The sequence below is a fragment of the Gossypium raimondii genome, chromosome 13 (genome assembly GCF_025698545.1).
Source record: "Gossypium raimondii isolate GPD5lz chromosome 13, ASM2569854v1, whole genome shotgun sequence".
NCBI lineage: Eukaryota > Viridiplantae > Streptophyta > Magnoliopsida > Malvales > Malvaceae > Gossypium > Gossypium raimondii.
The window spans coordinates 46,817,017-46,843,368 of NC_068577.1; the positions used below are offsets into that span (position 1 = coordinate 46,817,017).

Consider the following 26,352-nt stretch of genomic DNA (forward strand, 5'->3'; position numbering starts at 1 on the left):
TTTGGTGAGAAAAAAATGAAGATTTAGTTTTTGCTATTTGAATCATTAATTTTAAATGTTGGAAATTAGGATATTAAGAAATTTTAAGAAGTTTATTAAATAAAAATAATAATGATTCAATAATCTTTAATTTCTTTTAATATAAAAGAAGTCGAAAACTCGATAACGATAAAAATAAAACTTGATTCTGAATTATAAAAAATATAATATACATAATTTTATGTCTAATTTTTCATATACATTTTACATTTAATGATAATTAATTCTTTCAGAGCAATCTTTTCGACGTTGTCTCAAAACTAAAAATGATTCAATAATAAAAATCCACCATCAAATGAAAAGAACTAAAAGAGTTACATTTTTTTTATTTTTCTTTTCCTTGAAGATTTGGTTAGCAAAATTTGCAAATAAAAGAAACAAATAAATTTCCTTAAAAGAGTTCATTTATGGGAATGTAGTAGATTCTTGCAATTTCATCGTCTTTGCACGCAATCTCTCCATGAATGCTGGATTGGCTCGAAGCCTGTTCTTGACATATTTAGTACGAGCCTCCTCCACCATTTTGTTAGCTTTTCCGGCTTCCTCAATGAGAGAAAAGAGTGTTCTGAGGCAATCTTTTCTGTTCTCTTCACGGTGTTCAAACCTTTAAAAATGAAGAATAAACAAATAAATTTACCCACAAGTTCATGAACCCGGAGCTTAGCACGAGTCATATGGAAAGCAAAAAAGAAATATCTTTACCTCTCACTAGTAATTGTAAGTTCATCTTTGCCTGGATGGTATCTCTTTCCAACAAGCTCTCGTAACCGGCGGAATTGATGCTTTGAAAGCCCGAGCTCCTTCACTGTAACAGACATCTTTACTTTTCTGTTTTTGGGATGCCATGCATCACCACCAGGAGCAAACACCGCCCGAGTTTGCCACCTAAGGATTGGACCCTCACCAGGTGGATCATCCAAGTTCTTTTTTAAGTCCGGTACAGCCGTCTCATCAAATTTTGGTGGGCCCTCAGCTTCCATCATCTTTCCGTATTCCATTACCATCTGATCCTCGAATTCCTTGAATTGCTCATAAGCTTCTTCAACTTCAAGCTCGCCTCGTTCACACATATCGCCTAGCTCATTAAACCTTTCTTCCACCTTTTTCTTCATCTCATCTGATCATGCCAGCATAATGCTATACGATTATCATTTACATAAAATTATGAATTATAACAAGCCTAAGTTTAAAGAGTTGGAATAGCATGAAGCTGCAACACCACCCTAGTAATCCCTTGATCCAAGCCACTTCAAATGGTCACCCAATTATCCCCCCCCCCCCCCTTAACACAGTCCATGTTGAGTGAAACTGCACCTATTGTCATATTGTACAAGCTCCATGCAGTTCTTAGTTAAGAGAATACGTAAAGTTCAAATGAAGGTCTAGAGTCTAGAGGGCGAAAAGATAATTGGAATATTATCAGAAGTGTCAAATATTATACTAGAGCTATGAATTTGCTTCCCTTTAATCATACAAGCTGTGTTTTCGAAAGCAAATCATATAGGCATAAAGCAACCATGGTAAACTATGAAAAAAAAGATCTATCTGTTATCAAGCAGCAAATCTGTGTTTGTAACTACTAATATGTAAGTTCTGCATGCATATTCAAGAGAAACAACTAGTATACAAGTCACTTACCATACAAAAGTTAAACTAGAAAGCAGTAAACAGAGTGACATTAAAGTGAACTTGAAACAACCAACACTGACTCATAAAACAGATTCTTAAGCCTTAGCAACAGTCTTCTAGTGACATTTACATGCAATCGCAAGCAATTGGCTTTGAGAAATGAAGTAGACTAGGGTCATTTCTCATTTACAAACATTATGGACAAACATTGCAAGTATTGACAGGTTTTCTATCCACACTTTATTTCATCAAAAACTAAATGGGGGCTAATAGCTATATTACTCAGACTAGGGTGTGAGTGCAGCATACAGGTGTGTTGAATCTTCTCTAACTTCTTTCATATATTTCAAGGATCAATGTCAGGTCATATCCCCATAGTGATGTCTATATATACGCTGGACACAGGTACTTCAAGAAAAATGAAAAGTCGGAGCATCATAGGCTAATAGTTCAGATTCTTCAGAAAGTGCATACATAAAGCCAAATTGATTAGGAAACTACTTTGGAGGAAGATTGGAAGTAAGTTGCTCAAGTCAAGACTGGGAAGTGGATCTCTAGATTCAATTTTGTAACACATGCAAGTTTACCGAGTCTACCACTCATTTCACTACACAAAGACACCCTGAAAATATTGCATTCGATCATTTCACAAGAAAATAGATTGATAATCTAAACATCCATCAGTATTGCAGAGGATAAGCTAGAATTGGCAGAGATCTACAGGTCCACGATAGAAAGTAAAGCAATCCAGTATAATAGAACCAGAAAGCCTCACATAGAAAAGAACATATATGATATTAAAATCAAGAAAAACCTGGGAGGAGTTTGTCCCAGCTAAGCATGTCCTCTAGAATTTCCTCGCACTCCTTTGTGTCTTTAAGATATCCATGCTGAACAGCTTCCTTAATCATTTCATCCCACTTCTGATCATCCATGTTAAAGTACTCATCCTTGACCATTCTCTTCACGACTATATCCCGGGCACTATACAAATTTTCGATCTCTTCATCAGTCGAGTACAAATTATCAAAATCTGACTCGAACTCTTCATCATCCACATTGTCTCGTGGTTGCACCTCCAATTCATCCATCAATTCATCATCCGTCTCCTCATGCTTCCCAGCCAACTTTCTCCGCAAAATGGCCTCAAGAACTGAAGGGAGTGCCTCTTCATCCCCTTCAAAGTACTTCTTGATTCGGGTTTTCAGCTCTGGCACCAAAGAACTAACAAAGTTAAACAACATAACAAAAAAACAAACTATCACTTGCTTTTCTCATTATCCAAACAAAAACATATATATATATATATATATATATATACATATATCATGATTTAGTTTCCTTCCTTTCTCAACAACCAAACAAATAATTTCCAAATAAAAAAAAGTAAATTCCAGCAAAGAAGAAGCTCAGATTAAATCCTCAGACCCAGTTTAAGACTTTTTACCAGACTAACATGAACATAACAAACCAATCAAATAAAAATCAAACTTGTTCATTCATCTTGACTTTCCTTTCTCATCATCTAAACAAAAGCACAATAAACAAATTGCCAAAAAGAAACCCAAATCCAATATTTTTTAACCCATTTTTACCTTTATTACTCACATCCTCAACGGGCAAAGCTACATCCTTGACATGGGCTTCAGCTACTGAAGCAGATTCTATAACAGGGTCAGGCTTCTTTTCAACGGGAGAATCCGATTCGGATGAGTAGAACCTGAGTCGAGACCGAGTTGAAGCGGAGAGTGGGTTGAACGAGTGAACTGGGTTTTGGTTGGTTTTGGTATAAGAGTGAAGAAAATTGCGAGTAGTGAGTGAAATGCCTCTGAACAAAACCCTTTTCATGGCTTCCAAACAAAATGGTTAGTATCCAAGTGTTTTCCCGTTCTTTGGTTTTCAGAGTTTATTTGATTTCATTTGGGGGCAAAGATTTAGGGTTTTAGATTTGAGAAAGACAAATGTTTCTTGGTTTTGGGTTGTTATTGTAGGCTTAGAACCCACCATCGGTAATGGCTGTTATAATGGACCAATTTCAGGCTTACATTGGTTTAGCTCCACACCAGTTTTTTTCTTTTTTTTCATTAATACATATATATATATATATATATTTTTGTTAAAGTACATATATTTTTATATATTAAAAAGTTTAAATTTGTAATAAAATTAATAATTATTATATGAAAATATCTTGAAATTTTTATTTTCAATTTAATTTCAAATTTAAATAAAAAATTTATAAAAATTTTATTAAACAATAATTTTTTTATTAATTTAATGTTCTTTTGTTAATATGTTAATAACTATGGTTAAAAAGGTTCGAAAAAAAATGAATGAAAATGGAAAGCAACATCTTAACTTTGACAAATGTGATAGGCAAAGCTTAAAAGGCAGCAACTAGAGATATAACACAAGATTGTGAATAAGTATAACTTCAATCCTAAGTCCAAGGTGAGGTACTCCAAGTACATTCATTCTTATCTCAACCAAATCAAAACAAAAAATGTACAACAGCAATTTGTCTTGTCCCATATTGAACAAAGATTGAAGATAATAAAGAAAGCAAAAAAGGCTGGCTCTAGCGATATATAAAGGGGGAGCCTTTGTTTTTTGCAATGGCTGTACCAACACCAGTGGAAATAAATGGGAAATTGTGGAAGATGGCAGTAAATGGAGACAAGGTGTTTGATATCAGAGCTTTCCCGACAGTTTTATAACCTTAGATGGGTATCAGGAACAGGTGACAGTATCACCGTAAAAGTCCATGATAGTTGTATCCCTAAGCCTCAGCAACTTATCCCCATGTCCCCTTCTGGTACTTATTTCTCAAGCCATTTTTGATCTTGGGTTGATGTTATTTCAGCTGAATTCTTTATTTTTACGTTTTGTTTTTGGTTCCTGGGCTTTATTATTCAAGCTTAAAGTTTTATATATATACATATATATATTGTGATTAATTTGGTGTTTTTGATGGTATTTGCTCCACTATTTATTTTATGGTTCCTTTTTGGCATATCACCATTTTACTTTTGGGCTCAATTCAATGTTTGTGTATTAATCTGAAACTTTTTTTAGATAACTAATTATTTTATATATCCAAAGGAGCTGATAAAACTGCTATAAGTAAACTCTCAATCCATAATCTAGAAAGTCATCTACATGATTTATTGTTAATCTAGCTGGAATTTTTAGTTTGATTGTTCATTTTGCTTATGGTGCATTTCTTTGCAGCTCTAAGTTGTCTTTTCTTATATTTATATAAGTGTTTGATATCTTAGGTGTTGCTGCTTTATGATCATATATTTGTATGTTTTGAATGCAAGGCAATGGTAAATCTACTTAAAAAGAGAAATTTTTTATGGCTTTTGGTTAGATGTTATGTGCCTTTCAAGCCAAATTTGCTTTTCCATTGGTATGGCATGCCCTTGCTATTTTTCTGTTTGGTTTTACGCTGCCATATACGAGTCTGGTTGTGTTTTCTTACGTCCTCTTTTGAAAGGGTTATGGATTATAATACTCGGTTCAGTTGACAGTTGCTGCGTATAGAACTTGTCTTTTATTACATATATTGTCGTTCTTCTTCCACTGCATGTTTGTTTATTCCTTTGCCAATTACTAGAAGATCTTTTCGAGCATAGCTTAATTACAGGCTTGTGATTTGGTACTTTGATAGGTGTGTTCAAACGGAGAGAATGGAGCATGGACACGGACACGTAATACGGGTATGACACGATACGAATACGGCAACACGGTAATTTTTAAAAAATAAGGACACGAGTATGGTAAGATACGGCAATAAAAAATATTTTTATTATATATATATATTTTATGTTAAAATATATTATACTAATAAATACTAAATCTACGAGAAAAAAATATATTTTGTTTAACTTGACTTGTAAATAATGTCTTACTTTATTTAATAAGAATTTGGGTAACACATACATTTATTAATTTATAATTAAAATAAAATTTTAAAAAATATTTTAAATCTAATTTATATGGGTCTCACATATTTTTAGTATACTTAATTTCACTATTTTTATACTACTATAATTTGTTTTTACTTTCTTACCCCATTATAAGAGCACGTTTGGTTCGCTGTAATGGAATAGAGACGTAATATGTAATCCTTTTGTTTGGTTGAATGGAATAGAATAGAACTGTAATAGTATTCTTGTGTTTGGTTGAATGGAATGATGTTGTAATAACATAAGGAAAAAAACTAAAATGACTAGAATACCCTTAGCAGAATTTTTTTTAGGTAGATGATTATTGTTATTGTTATTAAATTTTAATAAGATTATTAATATAAATAATAAATAATTTAATCATATTTTAACATAATTATTATTAAATATAATTTAATAAAATATACTGAATTTACTAAAATCATAATATATAATACTATAAAATATAATTTAAAATAATTATTATTAAATATAATTTAACAAAATATATAATTTAATAAAATTCTTAGTATTAAATATTCTTATATGAATTTACTAAAATCATAATATATAATACTATAAAATATAATTTGAAATAATTATTATTAAATATAATTTAACAAAAATATATAATTTAATAAAATTCTTAGTGTTAAATATTCTTATGATTGTATCAACTAACTTCATCAATTTCTTGTATCAAATATTAAAATATTTGAACTTGACTTTGAATAATGATTTTATGATTGTTACTTTACCACCAACAACCCAAGTTCAATTTGCTTAACAACATAATGAATTATGATTTTTCTTCATATTCCCAATTATGTATTCCATTTCTGACCGTAAAACACCTTTCAACTAATCTCATCAGTGATTTTCTGTCCATTGACAAATTAGGATTCTATTGTTTATGCATCAACAATTTCGAATTCTAAAATTTAGAACGTAAATTTTATTTTCTCAATTTCATTTTTGTTTCTAGTTTTGAATTGCAGCAATTTTGGTCTTCAATGTTGTTTTCTTCTTTCATGTTAACTTTTTTTTCTTTTTTTGTATTTTCTGTAGAAAGATAGATTTTTTATGATTAAACTTTTAGACATGTTTATTTTCAATTTTTTCCACGAGCATTTAGATAAAAAAATATTAAAACTATTCAAAAGTTACTTGTTTGCTTCAAAACGAATTATATAAGGACTAAATTCCTCATTTTTATATTAGAGGACCCAATTTGCTCTTGAATTTCTAATAGTTTAACCAACAAAAGTCTTACATGACCTAACAAAAAACCTCTCCAACTAAATTGCACGCATAACTTGTTTCTCCTTTTGTCATAAATGTTGATGAAATTGTTGGAAGTTTCTCCTTTTGTCCACAATGTTGCCTGTGATCGACTGAAGAACGTTGCCTTCCTAGAAGTGATAGTTGTAGCTAGTGCATCCCTGTTGACAAAGCCTTCATTAATATGGCTCCAGTGTCAACATTTTGACTTTGTCATCCCATTTGATACTGTCCAACAATGTATCAACCTAAAATTAAAACTTTTAGATATTTAGGTCCTGTGCGGTTTTTCAAAATATATAGAAGTCTAAGAGAATATATATACAAAATCAATGAGATACCATACAAGAATAACAACTTCACTATAACCATGCGTCTACATAGTGCAAAGAACTACCATATTGTATTTTCACTAGTAATAAAACAAATTTCCACAATCAATATAATTTAAACAAATTAGAGATCTGATTTTTAAGAATAAAGAACTGAAATCAGAAAACCATAGAGACAGAGGACAAGGGGTTCGAAAGCAAAGGGGTTTTGCCAATCACCACTAAGCCCTCAATGGCTTAGTACCTCAACTCATAGTACCAGGCAACATTGGACTCCTTTCAGAGATGGTTACCATTAATCCTATATTTTATTTTCCAGATATGTAACAATTCATACCATAATGGATAAGATTGGGACCTCCCATAGTCCAGTTAATTCTTAAGCACTAGTCAAAACACATAGATGAAAATAGGGTTAGAGGAATACTAATAACATTATTAGCTGTTTCAGGAAATGCCGGGCTAACTTACCAGTAATAATATCAGCATCAAATGGGCATGAGTTGTGGCAAAGAAGCCTGGATTCATGGCTAAGGCAAAGCAAGTTATTAGTGCAAGACTACTTAAACAAATTCGAAGTTCGATAATCCTTTTCTTCTATCTGACATCTCCATTCGTTAATAGCTAATCAATCTAGCTTGTCCTTATGTCTTCATTTGGGAAAGATATACTTTATTAGATAGTATTTTAACACTTCTTCTTCAAGGATAAGGGGTAAAGCCATATAAAATCCATGCTTGCAAACTATTTAATCAGCCAATGCCTTGATGGAGTAAAAGACAAGCAGATAATTACTAAAAACAGTTGGCTGCTTCATCAAGCAAATGCACATTAAAGAAAAAAGTACCTTGGATTCAATGTTGATATCGTTGGAAATTTTCCTCAACGAAGAAAAAACAACCGCATTTATCCTTTTCTTATTGTTGAATCCACCACAAACACCAGCAGGAAAGAAGCTACAAGCTTTGAAAGGAACTCTTACAGGTTGAATACAAGGGAGAGATGAAATCGCCATTGAAGCTTCAAATGTAAATCTCGGCTATGATTGCAGTTATGTCAAGCTGAAAATAAAAATGGTAAAACAATATTACTAACAAACTAAAAAAACCAGAAGAATGTCGTTAGTTTTAGTGAAAACGATGGTGAACCTCTGTAAAAAGATAAAACTTGATTTTTCATATATAGTTGCTCCCTTGTTTGAACCACAACAAGAAGGTAAACCTAGCTAAGGTTGAGATTGAATATAAAGCCACACAGTTTGTAGTTTATATTGCTTCAAGGGATGAGTCATATGGGAATGAATCAAAATTCAATTCTTTTTCAGAGAACAGAATGAGATGTAAAATGTTAGCAAATAAAAAACCTTTCTTGTATAAGGATGTCAGGCAATGGAGAAGCACCGACATGGATCTTCCCCTCTCGTACTGGTGTCCTACGGAATACGAACCGTCAAGACACCGTTGTCTGAAAATGGACACGGATGACTGGCGGCCGGCGAGCGGATGCAGAAGAAGAAGCAGTCTGCTGATGAGTGATGAAGAAGAAGCAGTTGTGGAGGCTGAAAGGAAGGAAAAAGTTATGGAATTAGATCTGAGAAAAACTCACTTTCTTTTTGCAGTCTGTTGATGGTGTGGCCGGTCCTCCAGTTTTTTTTTCCAGTTACCTTCAGGAACAAAAGATTTGCTGGCAGCTTCTGTTTGATGTTAGGAGGGAGAGGGTGGAGGTGGCTTTCGAGTTGGGAGGGTAAAACAGGGTAGATGAAATCGGGAGCTGTAATGGGGAAGCAAAACTGAGCTTTTGGAAGGGAATAGAAAGCAGCAAATTTTAGGAATAGGGGCGTAATGTAATAAGTACGTAATAGGACATTACACCCAACCAAACGACGGAATAGGTGGGACACACGGAATAGGAATAGGACTGTAATGGCAAACCCATTACACCCAACCAAACATCTAGTAAATTTATAACTATATAATACATTAACTTTTTTTTTTTCGTTCTTAGGCAGACACTCATATCCCCTTTATTTTCTTCCCCATTTATCCCTTTTTTCCCTTCTCATTTACCGTCCTTACCTTACCTTTGCCTCTGTATTTCGTTCTCTGCAAAAAAACCCCAGCATCATCATCTTCATATAAGCGAATCGACTCCAAAGAAGACAGGTATGTTAAAAATCCCATAAATTATCACGATTAAATGTTAAAGTTCTTTTTATCTGTTTGCTAAAGTTCTATTCTTGTATATGGGTTTTTTTTTCCGTTCTGATTCAGGCCAAAGTAAAGTCCGGGAGTCTCCTTTTTTGACACGCTTCTAGTCATGTATGTGTTATCAGGAGACTGGTCTATCATATCTTCACCTTCGCCAAAGCCATATCCTCATAAGCCTCCCAAGTGCTCCAATTGTGCTCCTCTTTTCATGAAGGCAACTATTATATCTGCTTTTCTGAAAACTATTATTTGGCATTGTTTAATCAAACCTGTAGTTTATTTTACCGAGTATTTTTTTTTTTTTTGAAATTGTAATCTGGAATTTACTGAGGTGATAATGATCCTATTTTTGATGTTATAGCATTTGTTAGGATAGTATGCTCTTGTGATATGCTTTACTTTTAAACATAATATTTCTTTTCAGCATGACCTTTGATAAGTTTTTACGAGAAAACGAGTGCTTATAGTGTAAGTATCTCAGACATATGATATGCGTGATGGTGGACCGGTTATCCACAGTCATGGAATGGAATCATGTCTTGTAACAATGATAAATTCACTTTCAAAAGAGTTTCGCGTAAGTTTTTCCCTGACCGAAATATTTTGCTAAAGTGAGCTTTCTGTCTTTCCCTTGCTTTTAATTTCCTTCTCCAGTGTCTTCTCTTTGTTCTTTCTCTTTCAGCGATTGATTTACTTATTCCCTTTTGGACATTTGCAGATCACTCATATGGAAATGATAAAAGGAATTCAGGGGCATGGTTACTATGACGAACTTGTAATCCCAATAATTGAGAACACAGCCTATGAAAATGATCTCACGGATTCCCTTGCCAAAGCTGTATGTTTCTTTTGTGTTCATCTCGTCAATAGGAACTATGAGATTGACTTTCATGATGATCATAGATTTTCATGTGGCTGAAAAATATTAATGAGTATTCTATATCAACAAGCAGTATATGAGTCTATTTCCTGGTTGCACTTGATTCACCTTTATTACTTCAATTCTTCATTTTCTTGAAGTATCCATGTCCAACATGGATTCAGACACGGTTATGGGTGTATTATACTTCAAATATATAGAAAAACATTGAAAAATTTGAGCATGCCCGTATTGGACACACGCCTATATCCAATACTTTCCCCCAAGTCAGAGCAACATAGTTATCAACAACCTTTCTTGAGTCTCTGAATTGAAGCTCACTAGAAATTCATCTTGCATATGCTAAATCATTCGTTATGCTTGACTTTGTCCAATTACAATGTTGTCTTCACTATATTGAAGTTCACTTTATTGATTTTCAGATTGAAGTGTATCCTAAGACAACTGCTGTGCTTGTTCGCCATCATGGCATATACGTATGGGGTGACTCATGGATCAGTGCTAAAACTCAGGTATGTGAAACTTGAAATTTCAGAATATGCATCTTGGTTTCTCTCTTTTGGCTTTTCCAATGCTCCTTCCCAGTAATACAGATTCTTACATGTTGCGTTGGTCGTATGTGTTTCTTACTTCAGCAGTGACATACTATTTCAGGCTGAATGTTATCATTACCTCTTTGATGCTGCTGCTATCAAACACCATCATCTAGGCTTAGACTGGTCTACTCCAGATCATGGCCCCATTCAGAATGTTAAAGGATTTTCAAGCATCAATAGCGTGATAAAAAGGGTGGCTACGAAGGCTGGGACAGTGGATTCGAATTTTAAACTCCAGCCATATCCAGTAAGCACATATTTTCTCTAAAATCGGACAAATTCTGGGTTTTCTAGACGTGTGTTTCCTTCTAACAAAAATCTCTAATGTTGGGATAACATTGTTGTAGACTCTTGATTGTTTTATTGCTTAACAAGAAAATTGTTACTTTCATTTATCAAACACTCTCTCACTGTACATTGTTTTTTTTACCGTTGCAGCGCTGCGTTGTGCTTGACATTGAAGGAACTACAACTCCTATTTCATTTGTAACAGATGTTCTCTTTCCCTATGCCCGAGACAATGTTGGGAGGCATTTGTCTGCAACTTACGATAGTGCTGAAACTCAAGATGATATTAAGTTGTTACGTTCTCAAGTAAGATTTTTCTTTGGATCTTTTGACCTTTTATGATCTTCTGCTGCAAATCCGATGCAAATTGTTTGCTTTGCTTCCTCAAGGCAATTACCTTTTAATACATTAAAGAATTAATTTTAAGAGTTAGGCACAAATGACCGTATGAACTTTACTTCTCGGAGAATTGAGATTGTATGGCCCATTCACTAGGATCACAGAATGCTTCTGACCGGTAATTATGTGCCTGCTTCCTTGGTTAAGCTCTAGCAGTGAACTACAATTCATTGCTTCTTACTAGTGAACTGCCTACTGATGCCTAGATAAAATTGATGGTCGGATGTATGAGGATTGGCCAACCTTTTGTCTTGATGCCTAGACAAAATTCAATCAACACTCATTTTCTTTCCCTCAAATCATATGCTTCGAACTCGTGTGATATACCTGAAATAAGAACATACAATGGTCTAGTTTGTGTGATATAATGCATTTACTCTTGAACCATCATTATCTGTGAATTCAGAACCTTTTTAATTTCAACAATACTTGGAACCTTTGTAGTATATATGAAATTACCATCTATTATCATCATTAATCATCTGTTATTTTACTGTTGATTTATATGTGAAAGCCCGGGCTTTTTGCTGGAGTATCTGTTTGCTTGACATGCATTTGAGGCATGTGTATAGAATTAGAAAACCTGAAGGAATTTAAGGATACTTCTTCAGCTCGTTTTCTGTGTTTAAGGTAGTGAGATTGTGTATCTTACAAATTAGCAACCAAGGAAGTCCTGATTGACTCCTAAATTATCCGCCTATAACATGTTTTCCACAGGTTGAAGATGACTTGAAGCAAGGTGTTCTTGGTGCTGTACCTATCCCCTCGGAAGATGCAGGAAAAGAGAAGGTGATTGCTTCTTTGGTGGCTAATGTCGAAGCAATGATAAAAGCTGATCGAAAAATTACTGCCTTAAAGCAATTGCAAGTAAGCGAACATGAATTGAAAGATAATACATTTTTGGAGCTTACCTTCGAGAAAGGACTAATATGAAGTTAAATAGGGTCATATATGGCGTACTGGATTTGAGAATAACGAGCTTGAAGGAGTAGTTTTTGATGATGTACCAGAAGCTCTCGAAAAGTGGCATGCACTGGGTATAAAGGTATTATTACGAATTTCCTTTACTCCTTTACAATTTCATTTTTTGAATGTAGTTCTGGATACGGTATTTGGTCTACGTTTTGAATATGTTTCTGTGCATTTGCTCCCGCATAGGTGTCCACTCGGACCTAGTCTAGATCTAAGCTCAAGTTAATGTATGTTCATGTCCTATCGTGTTGTCATGAAGCTGTATCATCCCTTGGCATACAGCTGCCATTTTCTCTTTTTTACTAGAAGTCATGTATATCCATGAGGTAAAACCGAAACATTATCATTGGGATTGGTTTATGGACAGGATCTTACTCAGCTAAGTTCTCGGTTACTTATAGAAAGTTCAATTTTCAATGCTTATCTTTGCTTCCTCTTTCATCACAGGTATACATATATTCTAGTGGTAGCAGATTGGCTCAGAGGCTTATATTCGGAAATACAAACTACGGTGATTTGAGGAAGTATTTATCTGGATTTTTCGACACCGCAGTAGGGTAAGTCTTTTTACTTTGTTTTGCTTTATGCTTATCACAAAATTTTAACTCAAAGTGACACTCCATTTCACCTTGCCTTGCTTGCAGATATAAAAGAGAAACACGAAGTTATGTCGAAATCACTGAGTCATTGGGAGTTGATAAGCCATCCGATATACTATTTGTGACCGATGTCTATCAAGAAGCCACGGCTGCAAAAGCTGCAGGTAGTGTACTGATCTTTTTTTCTTTGCCGGTGTCCGTATTCTAATCCTGCTGATTCTGGCTCGTGTTTTAGACTTATTTTGCTTTCAGAATCACAACCCGACAGCTTAGACCGTTACGAATTAGTATAAGAACAATTCTAAATTTTACTCTGCACATCCTTGCATACCCTTTGTTTATCAATTACTGTTTTTCATGTTATCCATTTGGTAGGTTTGGAGGTTGTAATCTCCATCAGATCGGGAAACGGTCCTCTTCCGGAGAACCATGGATTCAAGACTATCAACTCTTTCCTGGAGATCTGATAGAAGTTTGGCATTTCTGTAATAATATCGGCCTTCCATGCACTTGTAATAAGTAACTTTTGGATGCAATAAATCATGATTTTGTAGCAACCCTGTATTGATCGTCACCTGTGAATGTTGGATACAAAGTCTTTTTTTACATGTTTGGATCGGTTAAATTCATCCAAGTTCCTTTCTTTTCTTTTCTTTTTTTTCCTTTTTATATAAATTATTTTGTGAAAATGTAATAATTATAAAAGATCACTACCATAAATCAATTCATTTCCTTTCAGATCACTAAAACAAAGTAAAAGATCACTACAATAAATCTCAAATTATTTTTCGTATAATTTCTAAAACTATAAACATCCCCCAAAAAAAAGAAGAAGATATTTTCTAATATTTAGATAAGTCAATGAAAAGTATTTTTTACTATTTGTTATTTTCTAGTAATAGATATTGAAATTTTAATTATTTTCAATATTTATTAATAAAATATTGTTTTTTTGAATCATCATATATTATTCAAATTCCAATATTTTAACAATACAATTAATACTAAATACATAAAACCAAAATGATTGATTATTAAAAGAAATTATATGAATATTCTGGATGCCTCTAATGCACTCAAGTGTTGAGTTTTCCTATGACGCTCAGATGCCATGCAAGAAGCTGGCATTTGTCTTGGAATTCACAGCTTTGATACATGAGCCAGACTTGTTGGAGAATAAAACGTGAGAAAGATAAAATAATATGTAGGAAAGTTGCTCTCTTATTAATGAATTCTGAATGAGTAAAAAACAAAGAATAAATGCCTATATTTATAGGCTTACATGAAAACTAACTTAAGATAAAAATAGCTAACAAATTATTTAGTCAAACTAGAAAATCTGAAACTACCAAGATACTACCAAGATTTTCTAAACATCCCACCAATATTATTTTGAATTATTCTCAACACTCCCCCTTAATTCAAAGTTGCAGACACCAAGTAAACTTCTAAAATAGCAAAACTTCTCTTTTGATAATGCTTTTGTTAACATATCTGCCAGCTGCTCTTCAGTGTTGCAATATTCCAAAGATATCTCCTCTTTTGCTACCAAATCTCGAATGAAATGATAACGAATATCTATGTGCTTTGTTCTACTATGAAATGTTGGATTCTTTGTCATAGAGATAGTGGATTTGTTGTCACAAAATATGGTAGTTGCACATTTCTGCTCTTGTTGGAGATCGGTTAACATTCTCCTTAGCCAAATGGCTTGACAAGCTGTTGCAGTTGCTGCTACATATTCAGCCTCTGAGGTTGACAATGCTGTTGTAGCTTGCTTCTTAGAACTCCATGTGATCACCCCAGAACCTAGAGTAAAAACAAATGCTGATACACTTCTTCTATCATCTAGAGAACTTGCCCAATCACTGTCTGTGAACCCACACAATCTGAAATCTAAAGTTTTTGAGTACCATATGCCATACTCCGAAGTTCCAGCAATGTATCGCAAGACTCGTTTTGCTGTTCCATAATGAACCTTTGAAGGTTGCTGCATAAACCTGGAAATAACACCAACAGGAAATGCAATATCGGGTCTAGTGTGAGTCAAATAGATTAAACCTCCAACCAAGCTTCTAAACCTCCTTGCATCTACCATTTCTTCTCCATCCTCTTGCTGCAATTTTTCATTGATATTCATGGGTGTAGCTGCAGGCTTGCAATTAAGCATACTAAATTTACTGAGAAGATCCTTGGCATATTTCCTTTGTGAGATAAAAATTCCATCATCAGCTTGATGAATTTCAAGACCGAGGAAATAATGTAATAAACCCATATCGGACATCTCAAATTCATTCATCATTTGAGACTTAAATTCATCAACAAGTAAGTTAGAGGAACTAGTATAAATGATATCATCAACGTAAAGACAAACAATGATGAAATCATTTTTACCTTCCTTTTTCACATACAAGGTGGGCTCGTTCTCACTTCTCATGTACCCTTTCTTCTGAAAATACCCATCGATCTTGTTGTACCATGCTCGAGGGGCCTGCTTCAATCCGTACAACGCCTTTTTCAGCTTGTAAACTTTTGTTTCATTTCCTTCTCTATGAAACCTTCGGTTGTGTTACGTAAACTTCCTCTTGTAGATCTCCATTGAGGAACGCGATTTGACATCAAACCGGTAAAGCAGCCATTGCAATTGTGCAGCTATTGCTAGAACAAGCCTCACCGTTTGAACCGAAGCCATTGGAGAGAAAGTTTCTTGAAATCAATACCATATTCTTTGTGCATAACCTTTCGCTACAAGACGAGCTTTGTGCTTTTGGATGCTTCCATCTGCACCGAATTTTGTCTTGAACACCCACTTCAAACCAATTGCATTTTTATCTTCCGGCAAGTCGACCATCTCCCAAGTTCTATTCTTTTCGATGGATTGTATCTCCTCCATCATTGCCTTTTCCATTCTTCCTTATCGCAGCTTCTTCATAATACTGAGGATCTCAAACGGCTAGGGCAAATTGGCAGGATGCATAAGTGTCATCAGCATATTTCGGATTTGGCTTTTTGACCCTTGTTGATCTCCTTAGTGGAATTGGCTCGTCAGAAGATTCTTCAAGTGTTGTAGATATTGCTGGTGCAGGCTCCTCCTTTTTATCTATAGAATCTTTGATGGGAAAAGAAATCTCCTGTTGTACCTGTTCTACACTCATATCCCAGCTTGCATTTTCATCAAACACTACATCTCTTCTACTTGTAAATTTTCCACTATGAGGGTTATACAATCTATATGCTTTGGATTGAGTACAATAACCAATGAAAATGCATTTTTCAGACTTTTCATCAAGCTTTTTACGAGCATGAGAATTTAATAAAGCGTATGCAACACACCCAAAAATTCTTAAATGACTTACATTAGGTTTCCTACCACACCAAGCTTCATATGGAGTTTTGTTCATGACAGCCCTTGTTGGTGAGAGATTCAGTAGATAGACAGATGTTGCCACACTTCCGCTTAAAACCGATTTGAGAGTCCTTCGCTTGTAACATGCTTCTTGCCATCTCCACAACAGTTCGGTTCTTCCGCTCAATGACAATTATTTCGCTTTCGGAGTGTAAGGAATTGTTAACTCCCTATGGATGCCACTGTCCTCACAAAACATATTAAACTCTTTGGACATGAACTCTCCACCTCGATCTGTGCGAAGAACTTTGATATGGCAGCCACTTTGATTCTCCACCATAACCTTGAATTTCTGGAACTTTTCAAAAGTTTCTGACTTGTTTTCCAAAAAATACACCCAGCTCATGCGACTATAATCATCAGTAAACAGCAAGAAGTAACGGCTCCCACCCAAGGACTCGGTTTGCATAGGACCACATAGATCAGCATGAATTAATTCTAAACATTCAGTAGCTCTCCATGCTTTTCCAACAGGAAATGGCTTCCTAGTTTGCTTTCCATAAATGCACCCCTCACATAAATCAAGAGAGACAATTTTCGGTAGTCCAAGAACCATACCTTTATCACTCAGTAATTTCAGGCCTTTAATATTGAGATGACCATACCTCAAATGCCATAGCTTCGAGTCATCCTTTGTACTTGCAGCAAGAACAAAGTTCTCCATGTTTGAAACATCCAACGGAAACATCTTGTTTGGTGTCATGTTGACATGGACTCATTTGCTCGATTTTTGTTTTGATGATACATGCATCATCATCAAATACGACAGCATATCCACCAGCCATTAGTTGTCCAACACTCAATAAATTGTATCCTAAATCAGGAACAAACTGAACATTGTCCAACATTTTTCCTTCTCCATGGCTATTAACGATTTCCACAGTGCCTTTTCCTTCAGCTTGCATCTCCCTTTTGTTTCCAAGTTGCACCTTTAGCTTTTGTGACTCGTCGAGCTCCTTGAATAAGGATTTGGTACCCGTCATGTGATTCGAACAACCGCTGTCCACAAACCACCAATCACTTGACTTATGGTTAGTATCAATACAAGCCATAAAAAGCTTGTTTTCTTCCTCACTTTCTGATGCAAAATTCATTTTTTGATCTTTATACCAACAATCAGCTTTTACATGCCCATATCTATTGCAATGGTAACATTGAATGCCATTTTTTGTGTTACCTTGCTCATTCGATTGCCTTTGTCCATCATACCTTCCTTTGCCTCTGCTTCTGCCATAGCCACCGCTACGACCTCTACGAAATCCTCCTCTTCCTCGTCCTCTATTTGTTGAACGGTTATTGTCACCTTTCACTTGAAATGCCTTCTCTTCACTCTTCTCTTCACTCCTTTCTGCTGATCTATTGATTCTCGCCTCATGAGATTGAAGAGATCCCATCAGTTCATCAACGGAAAGAACTGACAGATCTTTGGACTCTTCTATAGCAGCCACAAAATGATCAAATTTTGTCGTTAAGCTTCATAAGACTTTTGCTACAATTGTCTCGTCTGAAATTTTCTCACCATAGGAGCGCAATTGACCGACTATTGTCCTTGTTCGTGACAAAAAATCAGCAATTGATTCACCATTCTTCATCATTAAGGTCTCAAAATCACGTCGTAGTGATTGTAATTTCACTACTATGACTCTTGAATCACCTTGATATTCTTTCGCAAGATTGACCATGCTTCATTCGATGTGGTTGTCTTTGCAATTCGAGAGAAAATAGAGTCATGAAGCGCTTTTTGGATAATGAACAATGCCTTAGCATCATTTTTCCGACTTCTTTCAACCTCCTATCTTCTTCTTCATCGGTTCAAGTATGTCAACGAACCCGTACTCCACCAAGTCCCATAGCTCTTGCGATTTGAGCAATGTCCTCACCTTGATGCTCCACCACTCATATTTCTCACCATTGAAAATGGGTATGAGTGGTTCAGAGGAAGAAAAACCAGCTGATGCCATTCCAAAAACACTCACTCTTTTCTCTCGTGTTTCCCAAAGACCCTAATGGACCCAAACCTCACTTTCACTCAATTGCCTAAAGGATCCAACCTAGCTCCGATGCCAAAATTGTTGGAGAATAAAACGTGAGAAAGATAGAATAATATGTAGGAAAGTTGCTCTCTTATTAATGAATTCTGAATGAGTAAAAAACAAAGAATAAATGCCTATATTTATAGGCTTACATGAAAACTAACTTAAGATAAAAATAGCTAACAAATTATTTAGTCAAACTAGAAAATCTGAAACTACCAAGATACTACCAAGATTTTCTAAACATCCCACCAATATTATTTTGAATTATTCTCAACAAGACTCCTTGTAATGCAATTCCTTTTTTTCTTTTCTATGGCTTCTGATATTTGAGAATCCCTTGTTTAGTTAGAAACATCACAATGTGTATCCTCAATTGCCTAAACTCCAAATCATCCTTTTACTCAATTGCTTGTCTTCTAAAACCCTACAAATACCGAATGAGTTCCACAGAAAACTTTCCCTTCTTTGTACTGTTAATTTCTCCAATCTGTACAAAACCAAACTGCAATGTATCAGTTTGCTAAACCTACCTTACTCGGACTCCCAAGTAATATCAGATGCTTTTTTATTATTATTATGTTTTTTTCATGTATTTGGAGGATTGTACCCTACATCTATGCGTTGGAGTCGGATTCAAGCACTCGAGGGAAATGAAATGTCAAAGTAATATATGCTAAACATATTACTAGACGGCAAAGATTTCTCAAACCGAACACTCACTCACCTTTAGTCTTCCTTTCCCACTAACAGAGACAATGTCACCGGTCTTGAGAGTTGTTCCATTTTTTGTGACAGTTGTCCAATTTACGCGTACATCTCCGTTGCTATAAGACCAAAACAAAATAGAAAAACAAACGTCCATCAGCTCAATCTTTCATGCATTTTGCAACTAAAAGCTATGTTACTCGGACTCAAATGTGATTCTGAGATGTGGGTATATGTTGAACATGGGTATGTTCAGTTCTCTTTTCCAAGTTCTTTCCTTTATTGAAAGTGTTCTTTGAGAGTCATATCATCATGCTCATATCAGAATATTCTTCAGACATGGGTGTCATGCACAGGCACTCAAGAAATCAAGAGTCAGAGTAACATAGGCCCAAAGTCAAGAAGAGATTAAGCTAGAGCATCAACCCGAGAATATACCTTATCAAATTAACTAGTTTAGATCTAGAAATCTTAAATCCTGCACTAGCAAGAGCATCAACACGAAGTGATGCTTCTACGGTTTTGAATGACTGCGTCCTGCAAAGCCAACATGAAGTCATTGATGGATATCACAGCAATAGGTACCATAAGATTGAGATAAAAACTGATGAGCATCATGAGTGATTGCACCTTGGTGGCTCATATTCAAGTGCAAGCAGAGGTATCTGTGTACATGATACTGATACATTAGCAACCTGCAAAAGGAAACACATAACAAAAAGAGTTGGAGAGGATTTCACCCACAATTCTTTTTACTGCAATACGGCAAGATTAGCTCATGCCTTTGGAGACTCCCTAACCGTTACAGACATTACAAGAATATGAGTGTTATTTACCACTAAAAACAAACAAACATGACAGACAATATATTGATTTTAATGTGATACTAACAGTGTGCAAGAATAAAAATTTCACTGCAAGGTTACTGTGATAATAGACAGCCAGAAATAATGCTGTTACTGTTACCCGAAAAAGTGGAAAAAGATTTAAATTTAAAATTATGGCAGTCATTGAGCGTATCCAAGGGGAAAAAAGTTCACCTTGTCCAGTGTCGACATAAGAAAGTCAACGAGTTCAGGAACAATCACGACATGAGCTCCCTTTTCTCCCTAGTTAACAGTCAACATAGGTTACAGCCTGGTAATATATTAGATGCAGAGAAAACTTCTTTGCTGGTTTAGGAGGCAGGTATAAATTATCTTAATGAAAGAAATTAAACCGGGGCTTTTAAAGTAAACCCAAGTTCTAAATTGCCTAATCTGCAATTGACCATCTGAATACCTGCAAGATAATATCCCCAAGCTTCTCCCTAGCAATACCTTTACCAAGAATTGCACCAAGGAAGTCACCATGAGAACAAGGTTGAAAGCTGAAGTTTCCCGAGATACTGACAAAGAAAAAACCAAATATGCATATTGTATTTAATTGTATTTGATTCTAGCACTAATCGTTACCAGCTCTTGACAATGAAGGATATTACTTACTTTATTGCTGCAACTACATTAGGATCATTGGTCAATACTTCTGAATGTCCAATAGAAAGACGGCAACGCTCAGCCTAAAGGATCACGGAGATTCATCAACTTGTATAACCAAAGAAATCAATGAAGGAGAAGTAAACTGAATCCATTTGGTTGACCTGAGGATACCCCCCCTGTGCAACTGCCTTAACATCAGCCAGTTTTTGCAGAACAATCATGGATTCCTTTAATACTGGTGGGGTTAGAAAATCTGTATGGAATACCTCTCTTCTGGTTGCTGCACGTCTAGCCTAAAAGCGCATAAAATAAATTCCAAATAGAAGAGAAGTTAAACAGACAGAGCTAGGAACTTTTCTACCAGTTATCTATAGCAAAGAAACAAAATTAATTAGAGAATCAGATGAATTTGACTAGGTACAAAAGGCAAGGACCAAACCAAAGAAACAATAGGCTACTAAAGGAAGATATGGAAAAAGGGCAATGAGAATACCGTATCAAGTATATGTTTCACTTCTTCGATAGCACTCTTATCTCCTACTCCTTTAAGTAAAACATCGTTATCCCCCTTTATAACTTGGGCAATGTGACATAACCCTGTGTGTGCATTTCAAAATTTTAAATAGGATGTTACTTGACTAGAAAATCAGCACTGTCGTATATGCATACGTCCCATTTGCTGAAACATGTACATATGGCAAAAAACAACTGAAAAGTTGAAGAAGCTGGACTTTGCAGAAGTTAATCCTACAGCTTACTAACAATGCTAAAGTACAGGTTCAGCAGCCATGGTAATGGTGGCTATTGCATATGTTTAATGTGCAATAACTTTGTGATAAATTGATAATTCTAAGAAACAACTACTACTATAAGTTGCCTTGCGTATAAACTCTAGTTCTAGGAATAATAAAAAGTTGAATTGGAATTGTGGTCAATGCCCTAGGTGTGCATTCATTAAGGATGGCAATATATTTTGATATCGAGCTGAGGTTAACAAGCATTCATTCTTCCTTAACAAAATGCATTTGAAATAATTGGCATATTTCACTCGGAGGTAAAACGTCCACATAATGATACGAGTTGCAGTGCATGCTTCATCCCTAGATGTTATTTTCTATTTGTTACTATTTGTTATTTTCTAGTAATAGATATTGAAATTTTAATTATTTTCAATATTTATTAATAAAATATTGTTTTTTTGAATCATCATATATTATTCAAATTCCAATATTTTAACAATACAATTAATACTAAATACATAAAACCAAAATGATTGATTATTAAAAGAAATTATATGAATATTCTGGATGCCTCTAATGCACTCAAGTGTTGAGTTTTCCTATGACCCTCAGATGCCATGCAAGAAGCTGGCATTTGTCTTGGAATTCACAGCTTTGATACATGAGCCAGACTCCTTGTAATGCAATTCCTTTTTTTCTTTTCTATGGCTTCTGATATTTGAGAATCCCTTGTTTAGTTAGAAACATCACAATGTGTATCCTCAATTGCCTAAACTCCAAATCATCCTTTTACTCAATTGCTTGTCTTCTAAAACCCTACAAATACCGAATGAGTTCCACAGAAAACTTTCCCTTCTTTGTACTGTTAATTTCTCCAATCTGTACAAAACCAAACTGCAATGTATCAGTTTGCTAAACCTACCTTACTCGGACTCCCAAGTAATATCAGATGCTTTTTTATTATTATTATGTTTTTTTCATGTATTTGGAGGATTGTACCCTACATCTATGCGTTGGAGTCGGATTCAAGCACTCGAGGGAAATGAAATGTCAAAGTAATATATGCTAAACATATTACTAGACGGCAAAGATTTCTCAAACCGAACACTCACTCACCTTTAGTCTTCCTTTCCCACTAACAGAGACAATGTCACCGGTCTTGAGAGTTGTTCCATTTTTTGTGACAGTTGTCCAATTTACGCGTACATCTCCGTTGCTATAAGACCAAAACAAAATAGAAAAACAAACGTCCATCAGCTCAATCTTTCATGCATTTTGCAACTAAAAGCTATGTTACTCGGACTCAAATGTGATTCTGAGATGTGGGTATATGTTGAACATGGGTATGTTCAGTTCTCTTTTCCAAGTTCTTTCCTTTATTGAAAGTGTTCTTTGAGAGTCATATCATCATGCTCATATCAGAATATTCTTCAGACATGGGTGTCATGCACAGGCACTCAAGAAATCTAGAGTCAGAGTAAAATAGACCCAAAGTCAAGAAGAGATTAAGCTAGAGCATCAACCCGAGAATATACCTTGTCAAATTAACTAGTTTAGATCTAGAAATCTTAAATCGTGCACTAGCAAGAGCATCAACACGAAGCGATGCTTCTACGGTTTTGAATGACTGCGTCCTGCGAAGCCAACATGAAGTCATTGATGGAGATCACAATACAGAGACTAATTTAATATTCTTTCGTTAATTAATAATTATGGTTAAAAAGGTTGAAAAAAATCAATGAAAATGGAAAGCAACATTTTGGGAGATAATAAAGAACGCAAAAAATTGTACGATAACAGTTTGTCTTGTCCATATTGAACAGGTTGGCTCTAGCAATATATAAAGGAAGAGCCTTTGTTTTTTGCAATGGCTATATCAACAACAGTGGCAGTAAACGGGGAATTGTGAAAGATGGGAAGTGTTTCATAAGCTTATTTAGAGAGCACAGCAGTGAATGAGACAATGTGTTTGATATCAGAGCTTTGACGATAATTTTATAATTTTATATGGGTATCAGGAACAGATGGCAGTATCACAATTTTATTGATAGAAAATAGAGAGAAAAAGAGAAAATATTAATAATAAACGAGTGGGCGTGTTTTTGCCCGTTCTAAGATTAAATTTTCAAAAAAGGCCATTTTTTTAAATATTATAAAAGTAGACTAATTTTTTTTGAAAATTTACAAAAACAAGCTTTTATAAAGTCCCAAAATGGCAACACCAATTTTTTTAATTTTAAGGTGTCACCAATTAATTTAGAAATAAAACTTATAAAGCAGATCTTTATATAGACCTAAATTCTTATTTTCCTTGTTTTCTTAAGTATTGTGGGATATGAGATATATGTATATATAGACTTATGAATAGGTTTGCAACCTGCTCCTAAATAATGTGGGATTCCTTCCTCTTTTAACTAATAATATAAGGCTAAAAGCTACACTATATTTTATATTTTTTTACTTATAGAGTTTAAATTTTTACAAAAGTTAACATTTGTTACATTATAAATAAAACTTTTAAACTCTATAAGTAAAAAATATAAAATATAAAATGAGTATGGTAAAATATTAAAATTAAATATTTAAAAATTACTAATAATTGAGTGATCATTTTGTAAGTTTTATATTTCGATAGCCAAAAAATCATAGTTAAGTGACTACTAATATAATTTACTCTAGATATAAAAATATGAAAAATAATTATTATATTTTATGTATATTATATATTTCTATAAAAAAACTTATTTAACATAATTATATACTATGTTTAAATAGATTATATATCTAGTCAAAATACATCTGAAATAAATTTATCAGCATTCATTAGGTGATGAAAATTAAATTAAAATTAGGATTAAAAATTAATGAATACAGTAAAATATTAAAATAAATAAATATTTAAAAAGATATACCATTTTTTAAAATTACAAAAAATATACTATTTGAGTACCAAATACTCACCATTTATTTATTAATCAAACATTCATAATATAAAATAATTAATTAATTAAAAGTATAACTTCTAAATTTAAATAATAGAAAATTATTTTTAAAATTAGAATTGCATGGATATTAACTTCAAACATTTAAAATTGAATAGAAGAGTATTGTATGTACAAGTTTCATATGTGCAATTTATTCTTCTTTTTTAATAGTCCTTTTGTATATGCTAACAATTCTAAAATGCAACGAGATTAAAGATATCAAAAGATAATTTTATAATATGAGAAAATGTTAACAAAATATAAAAAAAGTATAGTAATTGTTTTGTAAAAAATTTATAAAATATAGTGTAGCCTTTAATCTTATGTTTTTAGTTAAAAGAGAAAGGAATCTCACATTGTCTAGGAACAAGTTGTAAACCTATTCATGGTTCTATATATACATATATCTCACATCTCATATTTGTAACACCCCCAACCCGTATTCCTCACCGAAATTGGGTTACGGAGCATTACCGGAGCTTACAGATCAAACAGACAGAAATTTCAAACATTTCATATCATCAAAACAAGTCATCAAAGCATCATTTTAATCCAAATTATAAACATACCAAATCTAAATTAATTTGCCTAGTTCGTGAGCACTTAAACATAGAATTAAATTCACATACACCTATCTAGATTTAGTTCAATTTACTAGGCCATAATATGGATTGAAAAATAAACACATATTTATATGTATAAAACCAACCAAAATTAAACTTATAACCTCATTTACAATCAAACCACAAAATAACTATTATTTAGACACCCTAGGTACGTGCCGCACAAAGGATAAACATCACTACATTTGAGTTCAGGATCGTTGTTGGATACTGAATCGGCAATCAAAACTCAGTGGTATTTCTATAATCAGAATATTTAAAGATAAGAAATTATAAATATACAATTGAAATATAAACACATTTATATTTAATTATTACAACAACCATATCATTTTTTTTGTTTCACAAATATCTTAATTCTCATACTTGCTATATAAATAGCTTTTCAAAATTTATTTCACATTTTATTATACAATTGCAATATTCATTCCATAGTCATTTCATGGGTATATAACTCATATATTCCTTATATTTGCAACATATTTCATATTTTGTTTTGAATTCATTATTTCACTTCCATTTCTTATACCATACCATTTCAATATCAATTATAAAACTTTATTATTCATTTACCCCTATTAGCACGACTCAGACTCAGACAGATACACGGATCCAACCAAACACACCAGTTTGGCACCCAGTGCCTCATTGGATAATTCGAAGTAATAACTTGACACCCAGGTCTCATCGGTTAAATCGAAGTAAATTGGCACCCAGTGCCTCATCGAATTAATCCGAAGTAGTAAATTGACATCTAGTGTCTCATCGACTCGAAGTCAAAGAAATCCCTGAACTCTTCCAATCCTATGGCATCCTATCTATATTCGACTCAGCCCGATACAGTTAATATGGTTTCAATTCACTTTTCAGATACAACCAATATTCATTTCAATTCAAAAAATCAATATATTCAATATATATATACCAATTCAATCAATATAAATTCAATAAATTCATCACATACTAAACAATCCATTTCAATTGCAAAACACAATAGTTCTCACCTCAACACTTACCATATACATTAAATTAAATTATAACAATTAACAACTAAATTCAGATTATAGAAATACAAACCAGAAATTCTGAGCTATTTCACGTCGACTTTATCTTTTCCCTTTTTAGTCGAGGATTCCGGTACGACCACTACACCAAAATAGGCTTTTAGCGGCGCTTTTTTAGGCCTTTAGCGGCGCTTCTTTGAGAAG

General features: G+C 34.0%; 3 protein-coding genes and 2 long non-coding RNA genes across 9 annotated transcripts; 1 reads left to right on the forward strand and 4 right to left on the reverse strand.

The window, feature by feature from the left end:
• Window positions 1-309: 309 nt before the first annotated feature.
• Window positions 310-3,674, reverse strand: LOC105783907 (uncharacterized). The gene is made up of 4 exons (XM_012609621.2): window positions 3,264-3,674; window positions 2,483-2,878; window positions 742-1,156; window positions 310-643 (listed from the first exon to the last, which is right to left on the reverse strand). The coding sequence occupies exons 1-4, from the start codon at window positions 3,514-3,516 to the stop codon at window positions 445-447; spliced, it is 1,263 nt and encodes a 420-aa protein (XP_012465075.2). The 5' UTR covers window positions 3,517-3,674; the 3' UTR covers window positions 310-444.
• A 3,074-nt stretch (window positions 3,675-6,748) lies between these two features.
• On the reverse strand, window positions 6,749-9,121 carry LOC105783075 (uncharacterized). Of its 2 annotated transcripts, XR_001129986.2 has the most exons (4): window positions 8,895-9,121; window positions 8,595-8,789; window positions 8,079-8,292; window positions 6,749-7,147 (listed from the first exon to the last, which is right to left on the reverse strand). It is a non-coding gene; the product is annotated as an uncharacterized LOC105783075 (long non-coding RNA). The 2 variants fall into 2 exon arrangements; XR_001129985.2 differs by having other exon boundaries at window positions 8,595-9,109.
• Window positions 9,122-9,220: 99 nt separating this feature from the next.
• On the forward strand, window positions 9,221-13,801 carry LOC105783073 (probable bifunctional methylthioribulose-1-phosphate dehydratase/enolase-phosphatase E1). 4 transcript variants are annotated; one of them, XM_012608258.2, is made up of 12 exons: window positions 9,221-9,393; window positions 9,502-9,652; window positions 9,920-10,015; window positions 10,157-10,276; window positions 10,741-10,830; window positions 10,973-11,161; window positions 11,353-11,508; window positions 12,319-12,468; window positions 12,545-12,646; window positions 13,021-13,130; window positions 13,218-13,336; window positions 13,548-13,801. In XM_012608258.2, exons 2-12 carry the CDS (start codon window positions 9,548-9,550, stop codon window positions 13,637-13,639), a joined length of 1,329 nt encoding a protein of 442 aa, XP_012463712.1. In that variant the 5' UTR covers window positions 9,221-9,393; window positions 9,502-9,547; the 3' UTR covers window positions 13,640-13,801. The 4 variants fall into 4 exon arrangements, with proteins under 4 accessions (XP_012463712.1, XP_012463713.1, XP_052482358.1 ...); XM_012608259.2 differs by lacking the exon at window positions 9,920-10,015 and having other exon boundaries at window positions 9,222-9,393; XM_052626398.1 differs by lacking the exon at window positions 9,221-9,393 and having other exon boundaries at window positions 9,516-9,652; window positions 9,863-10,015.
• Window positions 13,802-18,684: 4,883 nt separating this feature from the next.
• On the reverse strand, window positions 18,685-21,478 carry LOC105782849 (uncharacterized). The gene is made up of 9 exons (XM_012607894.2): window positions 21,291-21,478; window positions 20,959-21,090; window positions 20,804-20,877; window positions 20,601-20,706; window positions 20,360-20,428; window positions 19,950-20,014; window positions 19,758-19,856; window positions 19,339-19,438; window positions 18,685-19,101 (listed from the first exon to the last, which is right to left on the reverse strand). Exons 2-9 carry the CDS (start codon window positions 21,016-21,018, stop codon window positions 19,039-19,041), a joined length of 636 nt encoding a protein of 211 aa, XP_012463348.2. The 5' UTR covers window positions 21,019-21,090; window positions 21,291-21,478; the 3' UTR covers window positions 18,685-19,038.
• A 470-nt stretch (window positions 21,479-21,948) lies between these two features.
• Window positions 21,949-22,998, reverse strand: LOC105782850 (uncharacterized). Its single transcript, XR_001129930.2, has 2 exons — window positions 22,654-22,998; window positions 21,949-22,416 (listed from the first exon to the last, which is right to left on the reverse strand). It is a non-coding gene; the product is annotated as an uncharacterized LOC105782850 (long non-coding RNA).
• Window positions 22,999-26,352: the final 3,354 nt, after the last annotated feature.

What these genes read in the sequence shown, in the direction of transcription:
- LOC105783073 (XM_012608258.2), top strand. Translation starts at nt 9,548, where the DNA reads ATGTATGTGTTATCAGGAGACTGGTCTATCATATCTTCACCTTCGCCA. An exon ending in GGATCAGTGCTAAAACTCAG is followed by an intron (nt 10,831 to 10,972) that starts GTATGTGAAACT and finishes ATACTATTTCAG; the next exon opens with GCTGAATGTTATCATTACCT. An exon ending in TTAAGTTGTTACGTTCTCAA is followed by an intron (nt 11,509 to 12,318) that starts GTAAGATTTTTC and finishes TGTTTTCCACAG; the next exon opens with GTTGAAGATGACTTGAAGCA.
- LOC105783907 (XM_012609621.2), bottom strand. Translation starts at nt 3,516, where the DNA reads ATGAAAAGGGTTTTGTTCAGAGGCATTTCACTCACTACTCGCAATTTT. An exon ending in TGAGGATGTGAGTAATAAAG is followed by an intron (nt 2,879 to 3,263) that starts GTAAAAATGGGT and finishes CTTTGGTGCCAG; the next exon opens with AGCTGAAAACCCGAATCAAG. An exon ending in CTTACAATTACTAGTGAGAG is followed by an intron (nt 644 to 741) that starts GTAAAGATATTT and finishes TCATTTTTAAAG; the next exon opens with GTTTGAACACCGTGAAGAGA.
- LOC105782849 (XM_012607894.2), bottom strand. Translation starts at nt 21,018, where the DNA reads ATGATTGTTCTGCAAAAACTGGCTGATGTTAAGGCAGTTGCACAGGGG. An exon ending in TTGGGGATATTATCTTGCAG is followed by an intron (nt 20,429 to 20,600) that starts GTATTCAGATGG and finishes ACTGTTAACTAG; the next exon opens with GGAGAAAAGGGAGCTCATGT. An exon ending in GTGGGAAAGGAAGACTAAAG is followed by an intron (nt 19,102 to 19,338) that starts GTGAGTGAGTGT and finishes GGTTTTGTACAG; the next exon opens with ATTGGAGAAATTAACAGTAC.